Source organism: Leucopleurus acutus (assembly GCF_964270905.1).
Source record: "Leucopleurus acutus genome assembly, chromosome: 2".
In the NCBI taxonomy this organism is placed as follows: domain Eukaryota; kingdom Metazoa; phylum Chordata; class Mammalia; order Artiodactyla; family Delphinidae; genus Leucopleurus; species Leucopleurus acutus.
In genome coordinates, this window is record NC_139143.1 from 147,722,246 (window position 1) to 147,737,577 (window position 15,332).

Consider the following 15,332-nt stretch of genomic DNA (forward strand, 5'->3'; position numbering starts at 1 on the left):
TAGAGTAGACCTTGGGCCTTTAAAGAATTCTGGGTAATCTAACAACTGAGAAAATGAACAGCTAAAAATTTGTCTATAAACTAGAAGGGAGACTTAGGGCCAGAAAGAAGTGCTGCCAAGAGAAGTCATGGATCGTATCTGGAGAAACCTTCACCGCCTGCCTGCCAGGCCGCAGCAGGAGCACCAAGGCCAGCTGGACACCCACACCGAGTCAGTCAGCACACCACCAGCTCCCATCCCAGCGTGCTTCCTACACCTCTCTCCAATCCACCCCCTACTTCAGGCTTCACCACCGAAGAGTACACAAGCTCTGAACATTCAGCACCCACTGGGGCTCCATACACCACCATCAGGATAGAGTGCGCGCTCCTTAGGGCATTCACGGCTGCTGCGCACGGCCCTGACCTGGTCCTCCAGCCGCATTTCCCACCACGCCCAACCACCCTCGTTGCCTTAGCTCTTTTAGCGTAGATGCAAGGCATCTGCTTCGCTCAAGGCTTAGGGAAAAGTAGCCCAAGAGTCACCTTACAAAGCTCCTGAGGGCACTCCCTTATAGTCCAGGAACATCCCAAAGCTGAAGAAAGAGACAACTGCCAAATCCAGCCGGCTGCCGCTGCGACTAACAAAGCTGCCCTCTCACAGCAAGACTGCCCCCTAGTCCATCAGAGCTCTGTGACTCCTGCTCTCTCAAATACCTGAGAAACATGTAGGCAACAGCTATTATCCCCATTTTAGAGATGAGGAAACAGCCCCAGGGAGGCAGTACGTGCTCAGAGCCAAAGAGCCACTAAATGACGGTGTCTGACTTCAAGAGCCAACGCTCTTTCCATGTGACGATATCAGGGGACACAGGCACAATCAGGAATAGGAGGGCCATCCCAGCTGTTTTTGGTACAAAAGCCAGGCAGCTTCTTCTTTCTCAACCAGCCCCACTGACCTCTCCCTGAGGACGTCATGGCTGCAGTGCAATGGGTTGAGTCATCACACTGCAACCTGTGTGGCCGATGGTCCAGGACAGTCTCTGTGGTTGCTGTCTCACACAGTTTTGTGTCCAGGGCAGAAGGGAGAGGAGTACAAGGCAAACACTCAGTGGTGGAACGAGAACCTGGCTGTATCCCTGGGATGGTACCTGAGCATCCTTCTTGGTCTACGCAGCCCCATGAAGGTGACTCACCTGGGGTGCTGCAGCACCTGCAGCAGGGTGCTCTTGGGAGGCACCCGGTACAGTTCTGACCTGTCGTCATCCTCAAAGTAGACCTGCAGGATGAACAGGGGAGCAGGAGTCAGATACAAATAAAGGGCTTCAGCAGCACTAGGCATGTTGAGGCCAAGTCTGGGGAAACATTAAAGACATGCAACTGTTATTAGCTGAATGCCTCCCTTATAGAGTCGTGGAGTATAAAGCACTCAGTCCTCTCCCACAACACTAAGAAAGATATTACTGGCTCCATTTTCCAAAGACAGAACCAAGGCTCACAGAGGGGAAATAACTTACTGACTAAACCCAGCTAGTAAACAGAGGAGCCAAGACTGAAAGTCCAGGCCTATGAGCCTTCCCTTCCCTAACAATTCTGTGCAACAGCCATTAGGTGTGGGAAAAGAAAGCACTAGTGGCCCAGAGCAGGGGAAGAGAGATGTCCACACAGGGGACAGCCCTGTGCAGGTGTCAAAGCCCAAGCAGGTTGAGGAAGACATCTGCAGAGGAGGGATGCTGGGGGGTGAGGGGTATCAGAGACCGGCCAGTGGAGATAGGCATCCTCATTGCGGACTGGCCAGCTAAGCAGGGTGAGAAGGGCAGCCACTCATGGCAGGAGGTGGCCTGCTGAGGGGAGTGAGGACCCACGCAGGATGAGAAAGAGATTCATGCAAGGTGGTTAAGCAGCGTGGGGTGACAGAGTGCATGTAGGATGAGGAGGGCACTGTGCTGGGGCAGCAGCCTGATGGGGGGGAGTCAGGAATCCAAGTGAGGTGAGGAAGGTTCCCCAAGGGAGAGGGGACACTGGTGGTGACAGGAGGGGGATTAAATACAGGGGGATTGATCAAACAAATAAATATATTAAGAATAATAGAAGTTACTGTTAAAAATATAGAAAGAGATAGTGTTGGATTAGAACTGGAGATACCAGTGAGAGCTCATACACACACATACACAGCATTGGAGCAGTGAGCACCCTCCGTCCCCTCACCCCTGTACTCATGAATATACCTACTACTTGACTTCTAAATACCATTTTCCACCAAAAAGAGCCAGGACCTCCTTGGGAAAAATGGCTGATTCTAGAGCTAAGGCAAGGAAAGCACAATCTGAGCCTTGAACATCTTGTGACAGAAAGCAAGAAGTGCTCTAAAAATGGAGACAAGTCAAAAGGACACAGAAGCAAATTTGAAGGCATTCCCACTGACCAAATCTGAGAAAATCTGAGCATAACATAACCACAGTCATAGATTATAACTCAATGAATAAAGTAAGAAACCATAAATCCACTGATATAAATGATTATGTTGATGGTTTGATGAATAAGATATCTGTATCATTTCAAAGTACCTCCCTATAAAATACTAATTACAAAGGGGAAAAGAGTAACTTTACAGCAGAGAAGATTGGCAAACCCCTACCTCAATCAGGGGACTAAGGTGAACACCATCAGTAATGGGACATTTGAAATTATGTGCACCTGATGGGATGCAACAAGAATACAGCATTGCTTCTGTGATATTCCAGTCAAATATACATAATCCAGGTCATGGTCACAGGGAAACACACTGATGGACTTTCCACAAAATAACTGGTTTGTAATCTTCAAAAGTGGTAAGATCGGGCTTCCCTGGTGGCGCAGTGGTTGAGAGTCCACCTGCCGATGCAGGGGACACGGGCTCGTGCCCCGGTCCGGGAAGATCCCACATGCCACGGAGCGGCTGGGCCCGTGAGCCGTGGCCGCTGAGCCTGCACGTCCGGAGTCTGTGCTCCGCAACGGGAGAGGCCACAGCAGTGAGAGGCCCACGTACCGCAAAAAAAACAAAAAAAGTGGTAAGATCAAGGAAGCTGACGAAAGACTGAGAAAGTCTTCCATAGGCTGAAGGAGACTAAAGGGACATGAGCACTAGATACAATACAATGTGGGATTCCTTTTGCTATAAAGAACACCGCTGGGGATAGGCAGAGGGGGATCAAGATGGTGGAACAGGAGGACGTGGAGCTCACGTACCCCCACAAACATCAAAAATACATCTATCTACATGTGAGATAGATGTTGTTCTGTGAGAACAATTCTCACAGAAAACTAACTGGAAACTGGCAGAAGATCTCCTATACAACCAAAGCTGCAAGAAAGATCTCCATGTGATTAGATAGGACAGAGGAAAAAAAAAGCATCAGGTTGGGACTGGCACCCCTGGGAGTGCTCTGTAAGGAAGAGAAGGTCCACATGGATGGATCCTCACCCTGGGAAGCCCCCTTGACTGCTGGGAAATCCGCTGACACAGATAGAGGGGCTGGAGAAGCCTAGACTCTACTCGAGAGGAATGCGCGTGTGCTGGCTTGCTAACAATCAGGGTGGAGAGAGACCTGCACTTGAGGCTGCTGCCTCGCTGCACTTCCCAATCCAAAGGGGCCAGTGCCTCAGCCACACTCACTCCACACCACAGCCTGGTGTAAGATCACGGCAAAGATTCGGTCTAGCTGCGCAGAGACAGACCAGGGTGCTTGGGGTGTGATCTGAGCACAACGATGGAGACCACTGTCAGTGTACGCACCAGGGTGGCGGGCCAAACCAAGCAGACACCGTCAGTGCACACACCAAGCGGCACCACAAGAACACACAGCGGCTAAGCACTGAATCTCAGGCAGGCAGATCCTGGGAGAGGACTCAATCTAGCTACAGAGACAGCCTGGAAGGCCTGAGATGTGATTTGGGGTAGCTGCAAAACCCAATGTCAGCATCCGAACAGCAGTAGCAAGTCTAGCTGCAGCAGACATTGTCAGTGCGCACACCGAGCAGTGCCACAAGAACACAGTGGCTAGGCGCTGAATCTTGGGCAGTCAGGCAGGCCCTGGGTGGGAGTATGCAGTGATGGTTTCCCGGTGGGAGCACCCTAGTTCTGCCCACTCCACACTGCACCTTAGCATCAGATCTGGAGTGGCCAGGTGCCGGGAGAGCTCTGCCACAGAGGCAACCCCAGGTCCCAGGTGGCAGCACGGCCACCTCAATTCCTGCAACCACAATGCCCTGACCCCCACTCCAGCCTACTCCACACCACAGCCTTGCACTAGACCTGGGATGAACAAAATGGAGAAAGGGACGTGACCTTGGGCTGCTTCTGAGTGAATCATGGATGCTTACACAGGTAGTGCACAAGTCCTCTGTGAGTACACGGGCCTCACCTGCTTCAGCAACCACCTCCTTTGGGGCAGGGCACACACTCAAGGGCAACAAAGCCTGAACCTGACCGTCATGGCTTCTACTCCAACAACGGAGGAGCAGACCCCACCCCTGACAGGCCATGGAGCAAAGAGGAGGCCCCACCTCACATCCAACACAGGCTCTGGACACCGCAACACCAATCACACGCCCTATCAAGGGGATAACAGCCAGCACACTCTGATGAAAGACGTGGCAGGCATCCATTCCAAAACCAGCCCTCACACCAAAAATATTGGACACACAGTCTACACAGGGACACTCCTACATAAAAACGCCCTTTTAAGACCACAACAGATAACTGTTTTCCTAAATTCATAGAAACAGTGAAAGTTAAGTAAAATGAAAAACCAGAGGAACCACTCCCAATTAAAAAAACAGGAGAAATCCCCTGAAAGAACAAATAATGAAACAGACCTCACCAGTCTATAAGACCCCAAGTTCAAAAAGGAAGTAATAAAAATGCTAAAGGAGGGGCTTCCCTGGTGGCGCAGTGGTTTGAGAGTCCGCCTGCCGATGCAGGGGACACGGGTTCGTGCCCCGGTCCGGGAAGATCCCACATGCCACGGAGCGGCTGGGCCCGTGAGCCATGGCCGCTGAGCCTGCGTGTCCGGAGCCTGTGCTCCGCAATGGGAGAGGCCACAACAGTGAGAGGCCCGCGTACCGCAAAATAAATAAATAAATAAAAACAGCATTGTACTGGCACAAAAACAGACATAGAGCTTAATGGAACAGAACAGAGAGTTCAGAAATAAACCCACACACCTACAGTCAATTAATCTACGACAAAGGATGCAAGAATATACAATGGAGAAGACAGTTTCTTCAGCAAATAGTGTCGAGGAAAGCTGGACAGCTACATGTAAACCAATGAAATTAGAACATTCCCTCACATCATATACAAAAATAAACCCAAAATGGTTTTCAGATCTAAATATAAAACATGACACCATAAAACTCCTAGAAGAGAACACAGGCAAAACATTATCTGACACAAATCGTAGCAATATTTTCTTAAGTCTCCCAAGGCCAAAATATAAAAACGAAAATAAACAAATGGGACCTAATCAAACTTAAAAGCTTTTTCACAGCAAAGGAAACCATCAACAAAATGAAAAGACAACCTATAGAATGGGAGAAAATATCTGCAAATGATGCAACTGACAAGGGGTTAATATCCAAAACATACAAACAGCTCATACAACTCCGTATCAAACCCAATCAAAAACAGGCAGAAGACCCAAATAGACATTTCTCCAAAGAAGACATACAGATGGCCAACAGGGACATGAAAAGATGCTCAACATCGTTAAGTATTAAAGAAATGCAAATCAAAAACCACAATGAGGTATCACCACACCTCAGTCAGAATGGCCATCATTAAAAAGTCTACAAATAGGGCTTCCCTGGTGGCGCAGTGGTTGAGAGTCCGCCTGCCGATGCAGGGGACGCGGGTTCGTGCCCCGGTCCAGGAAGATCCCACATGCCGCGGAGCAGCTGGGCCCGTGATCCATGGCCGCTGACCCTGCGCGTCCGGAGCCTGTGCTCTGCAACGGGAGATGCCACAACAGTGCGAGGCCCGTGTACCGCAAAAAAAAAAAAAAAAAAAAAAAAATGTCTACAAATAATAAATGCTGGAAAGGGTGTGGAGAAAAGGGAACCCCTCTACACTGTTGGTGGGAATGTAAATTGGTGCAGCCACTATGGAAAACAGTATGGAGGTTCCTTAAAAAACTAAAAATAGAGTTACCATATGATCCAACAATCCCACTCCTGGGCATATGTTCAGAGAAAACTCTAACTCGAAAAGATACATGCACACCAATGTTCACAGCAGCACTATTTATAATAGCCAAGACTGGAAACAACCCAAGTGCCCATTAACAGATGACTGGCTTAAGAAGATGTGGTATATATACACAATGGAGTATTACTCAGCCATTAAAAAGAATAAAATATTGCCTTTTGCAGTAACATGGATGGACCTAGAGAATATTATACTTAATGAAGTAAGTCAGACAAAGGCAAATAGTATATGATATCATTATGTGTATCTAAAATTAATACAAATAAATCTACATACAAAATAGAGACTCACAGACACAGAAAACAGTCTTATGGTTACCAAAGTGGGGGGTGGGGAGGATAAATTCGGAGTATGGGATTAACAGATACAAACTACTATACATAAAATAGATAAGCAACAAAGATTTACTGTACAGCACATGGAACTATATTCGATATCTTAAAATAACCTATAATGGAAAATAATCTGAAAAAATATAATTGAATCACTGCTGTACACCTGAAACTAACACAATACAGTAAATCAACTATACTTCAATTAAAAGAAATTTTTTTTAAAATTAGTAGTGTGTGCCAAAAAAAAAAAACAACATTACTGGGGGAAAATTTGTGAAAACTGATGGAGTCTGAGGATTAGCTGGTAAGAGTATGTTAAAGATAATTTCCTGATTTTGATGATTGACTGGAATCATGAAAGAAAATGTCCTTTTCGCAGGAAATAGACACTTAAGTATTCAGGAGTGATGGGGCATCAGTTGGCATCTTACTTTCAAACAGTTAGAAGATAAATTCTCTGTTCTGTAAAGTTGTGATTTTTTTTTTTAAGTTGCAACAATGGAATGTTATTCAGCCTTGAAAAAGAATAAGATTCTGACCCATGCTCAACATGATGAATCTTAAAGACATTACACCAAGTGAAATAAGCCAGATACAAAAGGATAAATACTGTCTGATTCCACTTATATGAGAGAGAAATTCAGAGACAGAAAGTAGCAGGGTAGATGCTATGGGCTGAGGGGAAGGGAAAATAGGGAGTTATTGATTAATGGGCATGGAGTTTCAGTTTAAGATGATGAAAACGGAGACAGATGGTGGTGATGGTTGTACAACAATGTGAATGTACTTAACACTATTGAACTGTGCACTTAAAATGGTAAATTTTATGTTTTTTATATTTTACCACGATTTTTTTTTAAAAAGGCAGTGAAACCTCACTGTACTCCCTGTTCCTCCCCACCCCAATTTCCATAGAGGAACAAAATAAAACTTCTCTTACCTCTAAATTATCAGGGCAGTATTTTTGCTCTAAATCCCAAGAGGGCGTTTCACCAAACATCACCATTAGATGATCAATAAACCTAAGGAGATATAACATGTATTTCTGGGTATCAATAACTCATAATATGTTTTCCTACATCCCATGCCCTGGACACCAATTCACAGAGATATCAAGAATGTATATAAATCATGAAATGCAGGCTTAATCCATTTTGACAGTAGTGCCCAAAATGTGTGTATCACTTGTCCTATTATGACATAGTAATTCTCTTTAAACTGACTCAGGATTAACAACATTCTTATATTCAGCCACATTCTAAGCATTAACCCTATGAAATCACATGTCAAAATCGCCAGACATACGTTTTCTAATAAATATACCCTTCAGTTCTATGCAGGTACTACCTCCAATGATTTCATCTCTCACGAGACAAGTACCAGCGCTTGACAAACACTGTACTGTGGTCTGTCACTGCAAAGCTACTTAGTAAAAGGAGAAATCAGCTATGGAATAGAGAGGTTATACCAACCAGACTGTGTAAAACCCTCTAAAACTATTCTCTGTCCTCCACAACTAAAAATCCACCTGTCCATCCTGCGGAGACAGCAAGGAAGAGCATGCAAGCATAGCAAAGGGCTCCTGGGGAAGGAAGTACCTGGAGTCCTCGTGAAAAGCAGAGATGAAGTCTGACTGGGCATACTCTGGGTACAGAAAGAGCACAGGCCAGGTCAGTCTTCCCCCATCATCTACACTCAGCCTGGCTCCGTACAGGTTCTCAGAAGTGAGCCCGTTCAGGATGAGCTCACCGAGACCTTCTGAGGCTGAATCTTCATCCTCTCCAGCAGCTTCAGACACTAGCCTGATGTTCCTAGCCTGGGTTAAAAAAAGAAAACACACACCTTATGTGTGGAAGGATGCAAACTCATTTCACTAAAACAAGGAAACCATAACACTGCGAGCTCCCTGAGAGCCAGCTCTACACATGATTCGTCTTTATTATCCCTGAGACTTGTTTAACTCACCTTTACTGGGCATCTACCACATGCTAGACTCTGTCTAGCATGCTAGACATGAGCTAGACATGGTAATAAGTACAACATAAGGTAAGAAGTAAAGCTGTGGAACTGCAGACCGTGAATAATTAATTCAGCCTGGGGTCTGGAGGGGACTGGGGGATGCTAGGCCTTGAACAATGATTTTGAAAAGCAGAAAAGTTGGGGGGCAGGGGAGTGGGAAGGGCATTCTACCCCAAGTAACAGCCAAGGAACAGCATGTGCAAAGGTACAGAAAAGATGCAGAGAGGCATGTACGAACATGGCAAACGTTTCCATTTAGCTAGGACATGGGATAATAAAAATAATGCATACATTGACTTAATCTTGATTGTCTCATAGAAACAAGGATACATCAAAGGACTGAACAGTAGAGTCACCTCTTATGTATGCTGTGTGGAGGCTCCTAAGGCTAGCACACAAGAGGAAAATGATATGTAATCAAAATTACCTTGATGGTATCTCCTAAATCAGGGGTTGGCAAACTTTCCCTTAAAGGGTCGGATAAGAAATATTTTAGGTTTTGCGGGCCAAATGGTCTCTGTTGATATTACTCAACCCTGCCACTGTAGTGTGAAAACAGCCATTGGTAAGACATACACAAACAGGCAGGGCTGTAAGCCACTGGCTGCAGCTTGCTGACCTCTGCTTTAAGCCACTAAAGTGTAGTATATACGGCTTTGTTTATATTACTCTTGAGATTAATTCTTAAGTACACTGAAGTTTGAGATGCACGGTTAAAGGAGAGAACCAAAATAGGTCTGTATGCAAATGTCTGGGCATTCCAATATTCTACAGTTTAGAAAATGACCAAATCCCTCTGGAGTATTCCCTTCTGTTTAATCTGTTAATGTGTTAACAGATCCTTTGTTGTGCGGAGGAACTAGTGGAGTGCATCTTAGAACTGTCACGTTCTCAAAGTCAACAAGTAATTTAAATAGGCACATAATTTAACTCGGCAAAGAATGAAACCAAGAACCTAACCAAGAACCTACCCCGCAATCTCATAGCCAGTATTACCTCCCCTGAGCAGCCAAGGCTCAAAGTGACTTGTGAAAGCAAGATTTGGATCAGATGACGTTCATTTAAAATGCAGTCAGGAGAGGGAAGGGGAGATAGAATTTTGTGTTGTTGTTACAGTTAGAAGAGCTACATCCTAAAAATTCACTTTCTCAGGATGCAGTATAACACAGGGGCTGAGAGCAAGGACCTGGCTCTGACACATAGCGGCTGTGTGAGGTTTCTTCATATCCCTGAGACTATGTGCTCATCTAGCAAAAACAGGAGCAAGAAGACCTACCCCAGAAGGCTACTGTGAAGATTAGAAAATGCTTAACCGAAAGCTACTAAATTCCGTGTATGTTACCTGAAACCAATACATGCATGCAAGTGAGAGAGCTGGCTGAACTCAGAAGGTCTGACTTGTCACACTGCTTCACCAAAAGCAGAAAGAAAATGTACAACTAATTCAGGTGAAGCATTCCCAGAAACATTCCCAACAGGCTTCAGGATTAGTGGATTTCACAAGACCAGAAGGGCCTAAAGTTTGAGAACTCACCATGATGGCCTGGAGTAAAGCCTCATTCTGATTCTGCTCCTTCTTTTCTTTCAACTTTGCTTTCCTTATATCCCTCTGTTCAGTTCGCTGAAAATGAAATTCAGATACATCAGCTCTAAAGAACTTGCCTCCACTTGTTACCCCAGCCTGATCCTAAATAGCTATCTCTGGTCTCTATTCAACCCAGGCTCCTGTATATCAAGGGATACCAGTGGCTGGATTCAGTTCAATAAACATTTAAGGAGCACATATCTGGATGCCAGGACCAGTGGCAGCAAAAATGTTAAAATCTACCCAAGGAGCTCATAGTCCAGAGGGGGACAGACATGTAAAAAGGTCTACGTGTTAGCCTGGTGGTATGAACTGAGTGCTATGATACACAGAGAAGGGAGTGACTGATTCTGCCCCATCGAGGAGGTGGGTTTAGACAGAAACCAGATGAAAGAGAGAGGGCATTCTTGGTAGAGGGACTGACATCAGGGCCAATGGGGCATTTAAACTTCTCTGTTATGGCTGGGGTTTAGGAAAACACAATGGAAAAACCCAGGCCAACAACTTACCAGAGGCTCTGCCTTTTGCACAATTACAGTCCATGAGAGAAAAATACCACCAGTCTACTTCATCTGGCAGAAATATAATTTAGATTTCCTTTTCCTGCTAATCTACCCAAAGCCAGGTGATCGTACTCCTACCTACCCTCAGGATTGTGATTAGTAGGGGCCAACTTTTTCTGTAAACGGCAGTAAATATTTTAGGCTTTGCAGACCATGTATGGTCTCTGTCGAACATTATCTAGCTTTGTTTGTTGCTTTGTTTGTTGTTCATAACCCTCTAAAAATATGAAAAACATGCTTGGTTCATAGAATGTACAAAAACAGAACAAAGGCTGGATTTGGCCTGTGGGTCAGTTTGCTGAGCCCTGCTCTAAAATATAGCACCAACCATCCCTTATCCTCCCCACAAGGGCTAACACAGATCTTCTTTTTCTTATGAACAAAGTCTACCCTTTCAGGAGACAATGGCTGATAATTCTTGGCCATCCTTCTCCAATCCAGTCTGCCAAGAGCTGCAAAAATCCTTTCTGCTGTTAGGAAGTTTGATTGTACTACCAAGAGTAATCAAACCCATGGATACCACTAGAACTATGTCCAATTCTGCCTTCACAGTTGAGCTACACTGGACCACAGTGTCTGGTCCACATTAGAGAATGGTTAAGATGGATGATTAAGGATGACTTGTATTCTGTCCCATGTTGTTTTTCCTCTTGACTTACAGATGCAAGTGCGAGGATGTGATTTCCCTGCTGTCTCACCTGAAGTTTGGGGTCTTGCAGCCCGCATAAAGCCCACATAACCCCTAGGTCAGAGGAGTCCTGAACTATGAAGTTTGCTGCCCCTTTATATATGTAAAAAAAGTCAACTCTGTTGAGAATTTAAGTATATAGTTAGATGAGTTTTGACAAATGTATACCCTGAGTACCCAACACTCCAATCAAGATAGAGAACATTCTAGAAAGTTCCCTCATACCTCTTTGCAGTCCATCACCCTCCCATCCCATCACTGATAGGTCTGTTTCTTTTCATTACCAAGTCATATTCCATTGTTTGAATATACCACACTTTGCTTATCTATTCTCCTGTTGATGGACACAAGGGCTGTTTTTGGATTATTATGAATAAAATTGGCTACCAACATTCTTATACAAGTCTTGTTATGAACATGTTTTCATTTCTCTTAGCTAAATACTGAGAAGTAAAATTGCTGAGTCATAGGATAGGAATATAAAACTGACAAACTGATTTCCAAAGTGGTTTATATCCCACTGACAATTTATGAGAGTTCCAGCTCCTTCACATCTCTGCCAGTATTAGGTATTGTCAGTCTTGTGAACTGGGATCGCACTGATGTTTAAGTTGCATTCTCCCCCCACATGACTAATGATACTATGTATATTTTTAAGTGCTACTGTAAATCTTTTGAGAAGTGTCTGTTTCTTTGCAAAATTAAAAAATTTTTTCATATTGAATAGATTTCTTTATGTATTCTGCATACAAATCCTTTGTTAGATATACAGTTGACCCTTGAACACCAGGGTTAATCCATGCATAACTCATAGTCGGCCCTCTATATCCTCTATTTCTCCACATCCTCAGGTTCAACCAACCATGAACCACCCACGTAGTTCTGTGGTATTTACTATTGAAAAATATCCACATATAAGTGGACGTGCGCAATTCAAACCCCTGTGGTTCAAGGATCAACTGTATGTAATACAAATATTTTCTCCCATTCCATGGCTTGCCTTTTAATCTTCTTATTGATGTCTTTTATAGAATAGAAAATTTTCAGTTTTGACCAAGTCCAATTTATCAATATTTTTTTATTTCATGGTTAGTATATATTTAAAAAAATTTTTTTAATTGAGGTGAAATTCACATGACATAAAATTAACCATTTTGAAGTATACGATTCGGTGGCATTTAGTACATTCACTTTACTGTGCAACCATCACCTCTATCTAGTTCCAAGACTTTTCAACACCCTAAAAAGAAATCTCAAGCCCATTAAGCAGTCACTCAACATTTCCCCCTTCCCCCGAACCCTGGCAGCCACTTATGTGCTTTCTCTCTCTACAGATTTATGTATTTTGGATGTTTCATATACATGGAATCACACAATATGTGTTCTTTTGTATCTGCCTTCTTTCCCTCAGCATGGTATTTTTGAGGTTCGTCTACACTGTAGCATGTATCGGTACTTCATTCCTTTTTACAGTACTTTATTCCTTTTTTTCTACCATCTATCTACAATGATGGACATTTAGATTGTTTCCATGTTTTGGCCATTATGAATATTGTTGCTATGTTCATTCACGTACAAGTATTTGTTTGAATATTTGGTTTCAATCCTTTTGGGTATATACCTAGGAGTGGAAGTGCTGGGTCATACGGTAATTTTATGGTTAATTTTTTTAGGAACTGTCAAACTGTTTTCCATAGTGGCTGTACCATTTTACATTCCCACCAGCAACTTATGAGGGTTTCAATTTCTCCACATCTTCATCATTTGTTATCTTCCTTTAAAAAAAAATTAGAGCCATCCTAGTGGGTATGAAATAGTATCTCACTGTGGTTTTGATTTACATTTCCTTAATGACTAATGATGTTGAGCATATTTCATGTGTTTGTCGGCCATTTTTGTATTATATTTAGTGACATCTAGTCAGATCCTTCGCCCACTTAAATAATTGGGTTGTCTTTTTAATTACTGACATGTTAAGAGTCCGTTATATATTCTAGATAAAAGTCTCTTACAGATATATGATACAAATATTATCTCCCATTCTGTGGGTGGTCTTTTCACTTTCTCAATGGTGTCTTTTGAAGAACAAAAGTTTTTAACCTTTGATGAAGTCCAGTTTACCTATTTTTCCTTTTGTTGCTTACGCGTTTTGTGTCATATCTAAAACAATTGCCTAACCCAAGGTCATGAAGATTTACGCTGATGTTTTCCTCTGAGAGTTTTACAGTTTTAGTCCTTTGAACCATTTCGAGGTTGTGTGTGTGTGTGTGTGTGTGTGTGTGTGTGTGTGTGTGTGTGTGAGGTAGGGTCCAAGTTCATCCTTTTGCAAGTGGATATCCAGTTGTCCCAGAATCATTTGTTGAAAAGACTATTCCTTCCCCATTAAATGGTCTAGGTACCCTTGTCGCAAATCATCTATATATAAATGTGAGAGTTTATTTCTGAGCTCTCAATTCTATTATATTGATCTATATGTCTATCTTTACACCAGTACCACAATGTCTTTATTACTATAGCTTTATAGTAAGATTTGAAATTGGGAATTTTGAGTTCTCTAACTTTATTTTTGTTTTTCAGGATTGTTTTGGCTATTCTGGGTCCCTTGAATTTCCACGTGAATATTACAATCAGCTTGTCAATATTCTTCAAATAAACTAACTGAAATTTTGAGGAAGATTACATTGAATTTGTACACCAATTTAGGGAGTACTGTCATCTTAACAATATTAAGATCTGATCCATGAGGGACTTCCCTGGTGGTCCAGTGGTTAAGAATCCACCTTCCAATGGAGGGGATGTGTGTTTGATCCCTGGTCGGAGAACTAAGTTCCCACATGCTGTGGGGCAACTAAGCCCGCGTGCTGCAACTACTGAGCACAAGGGAAACCACTAGAGACCCCACACGCCACAACTAGAGAGAAGCCCACGTGCCACAAGGAGCCCATGCACCGCAGCAGAGGATCCCGCATGCTGCAGTGACGATCCCAACAAAGATCCTGCGTGCTGCAACTAAGACCTAATGCAGCCAAAAATAAAATTTTTTTAAAAAAGATCTGATCCATGAATATGGGATGTCTTCCCATTTATTTAGGTTTAATTTCTTTCAACAATGTTTTGTATTTTCAAAGTGTAAATTTTACGCTACTTTTGTTAAATTTATTCCTAAATATTTTATTCTTTTTGATGCTATTGTAAATGGAATTTTCTTAATTCCACATTTGGAATGTTCCATTAAAAGTGTATAGAATACAGCTGATGGGTGTATTCTGACATATCCTACCAGCTTGGTGAACTAATTTACTAGTTCCAATAGTTTAGTGGATTCTTTAGGATTTTCTATATATAAGCTCATATCATTTACAAATAGAGTTTTACTTCTTCCTCTCCATCATTTCTGAAGGATAAGTTTGCTGGATATAGAATTCTTGGTTGACAGTCTTTTTCTTTCAGCACTTTTCATGTCATCCCACTGCCCTTTGGCTAACATGGCTTCTGATGAGCAATCAGCTGTTAATTTTATTGAGGATCTCTTATATATGAAGAGTCACTTCTCTTTTGATGCTTTTAAGATTCTCTTGTCTTTGACTTTTAACAGTTTGATTATGATGTGTCTGGATATAGATTTCTTTAAGTATATCTTACTTGGTGTTTGTTAAGCTTCTTGGGGAGAGTAGCTTACTATTTTCCATCAATCTGGGAAGTTTTCAGCTGTTACTTCTTCAAATATTCTTTTGCCCCTTTCTCTCTCTATTCTGGGACTCTCATTATGCCTATGATATGCTTGATGGCATCCCATAAGTCTCTCAGTCTCTCTTCATCTTTCTTTGTTCTTTTTTCTTTCTATCCCTCAGACTGAGTAATCACAATTGACCTATCTTCAAAGTTCTATTCTTGAACCCCTTAGTGAATTTCTCATT

General features: G+C 43.0%; 1 protein-coding gene across 1 annotated transcript in view; it reads right to left on the reverse strand.

Annotated features, from left to right (window-relative positions):
* TTC4 (tetratricopeptide repeat domain 4) overlaps positions 1-15,332 on the reverse strand; it is a 36,121-nt gene that overhangs the window by 2,150 nt on the left and 18,639 nt on the right. Inside the window, exons 6-9 of the mRNA XM_082834524.1 lie at positions 10,114-10,200; positions 8,159-8,376; positions 7,501-7,582; positions 1,175-1,257 (exon numbers count right to left, since the gene is read on the reverse strand). Coding sequence (XP_082690650.1) covers positions 1,175-1,257; positions 7,501-7,582; positions 8,159-8,376; positions 10,114-10,200 — 470 coding nt within the window. The remainder of the gene's footprint in view (positions 1-1,174; positions 1,258-7,500; positions 7,583-8,158; positions 8,377-10,113; positions 10,201-15,332) is intronic.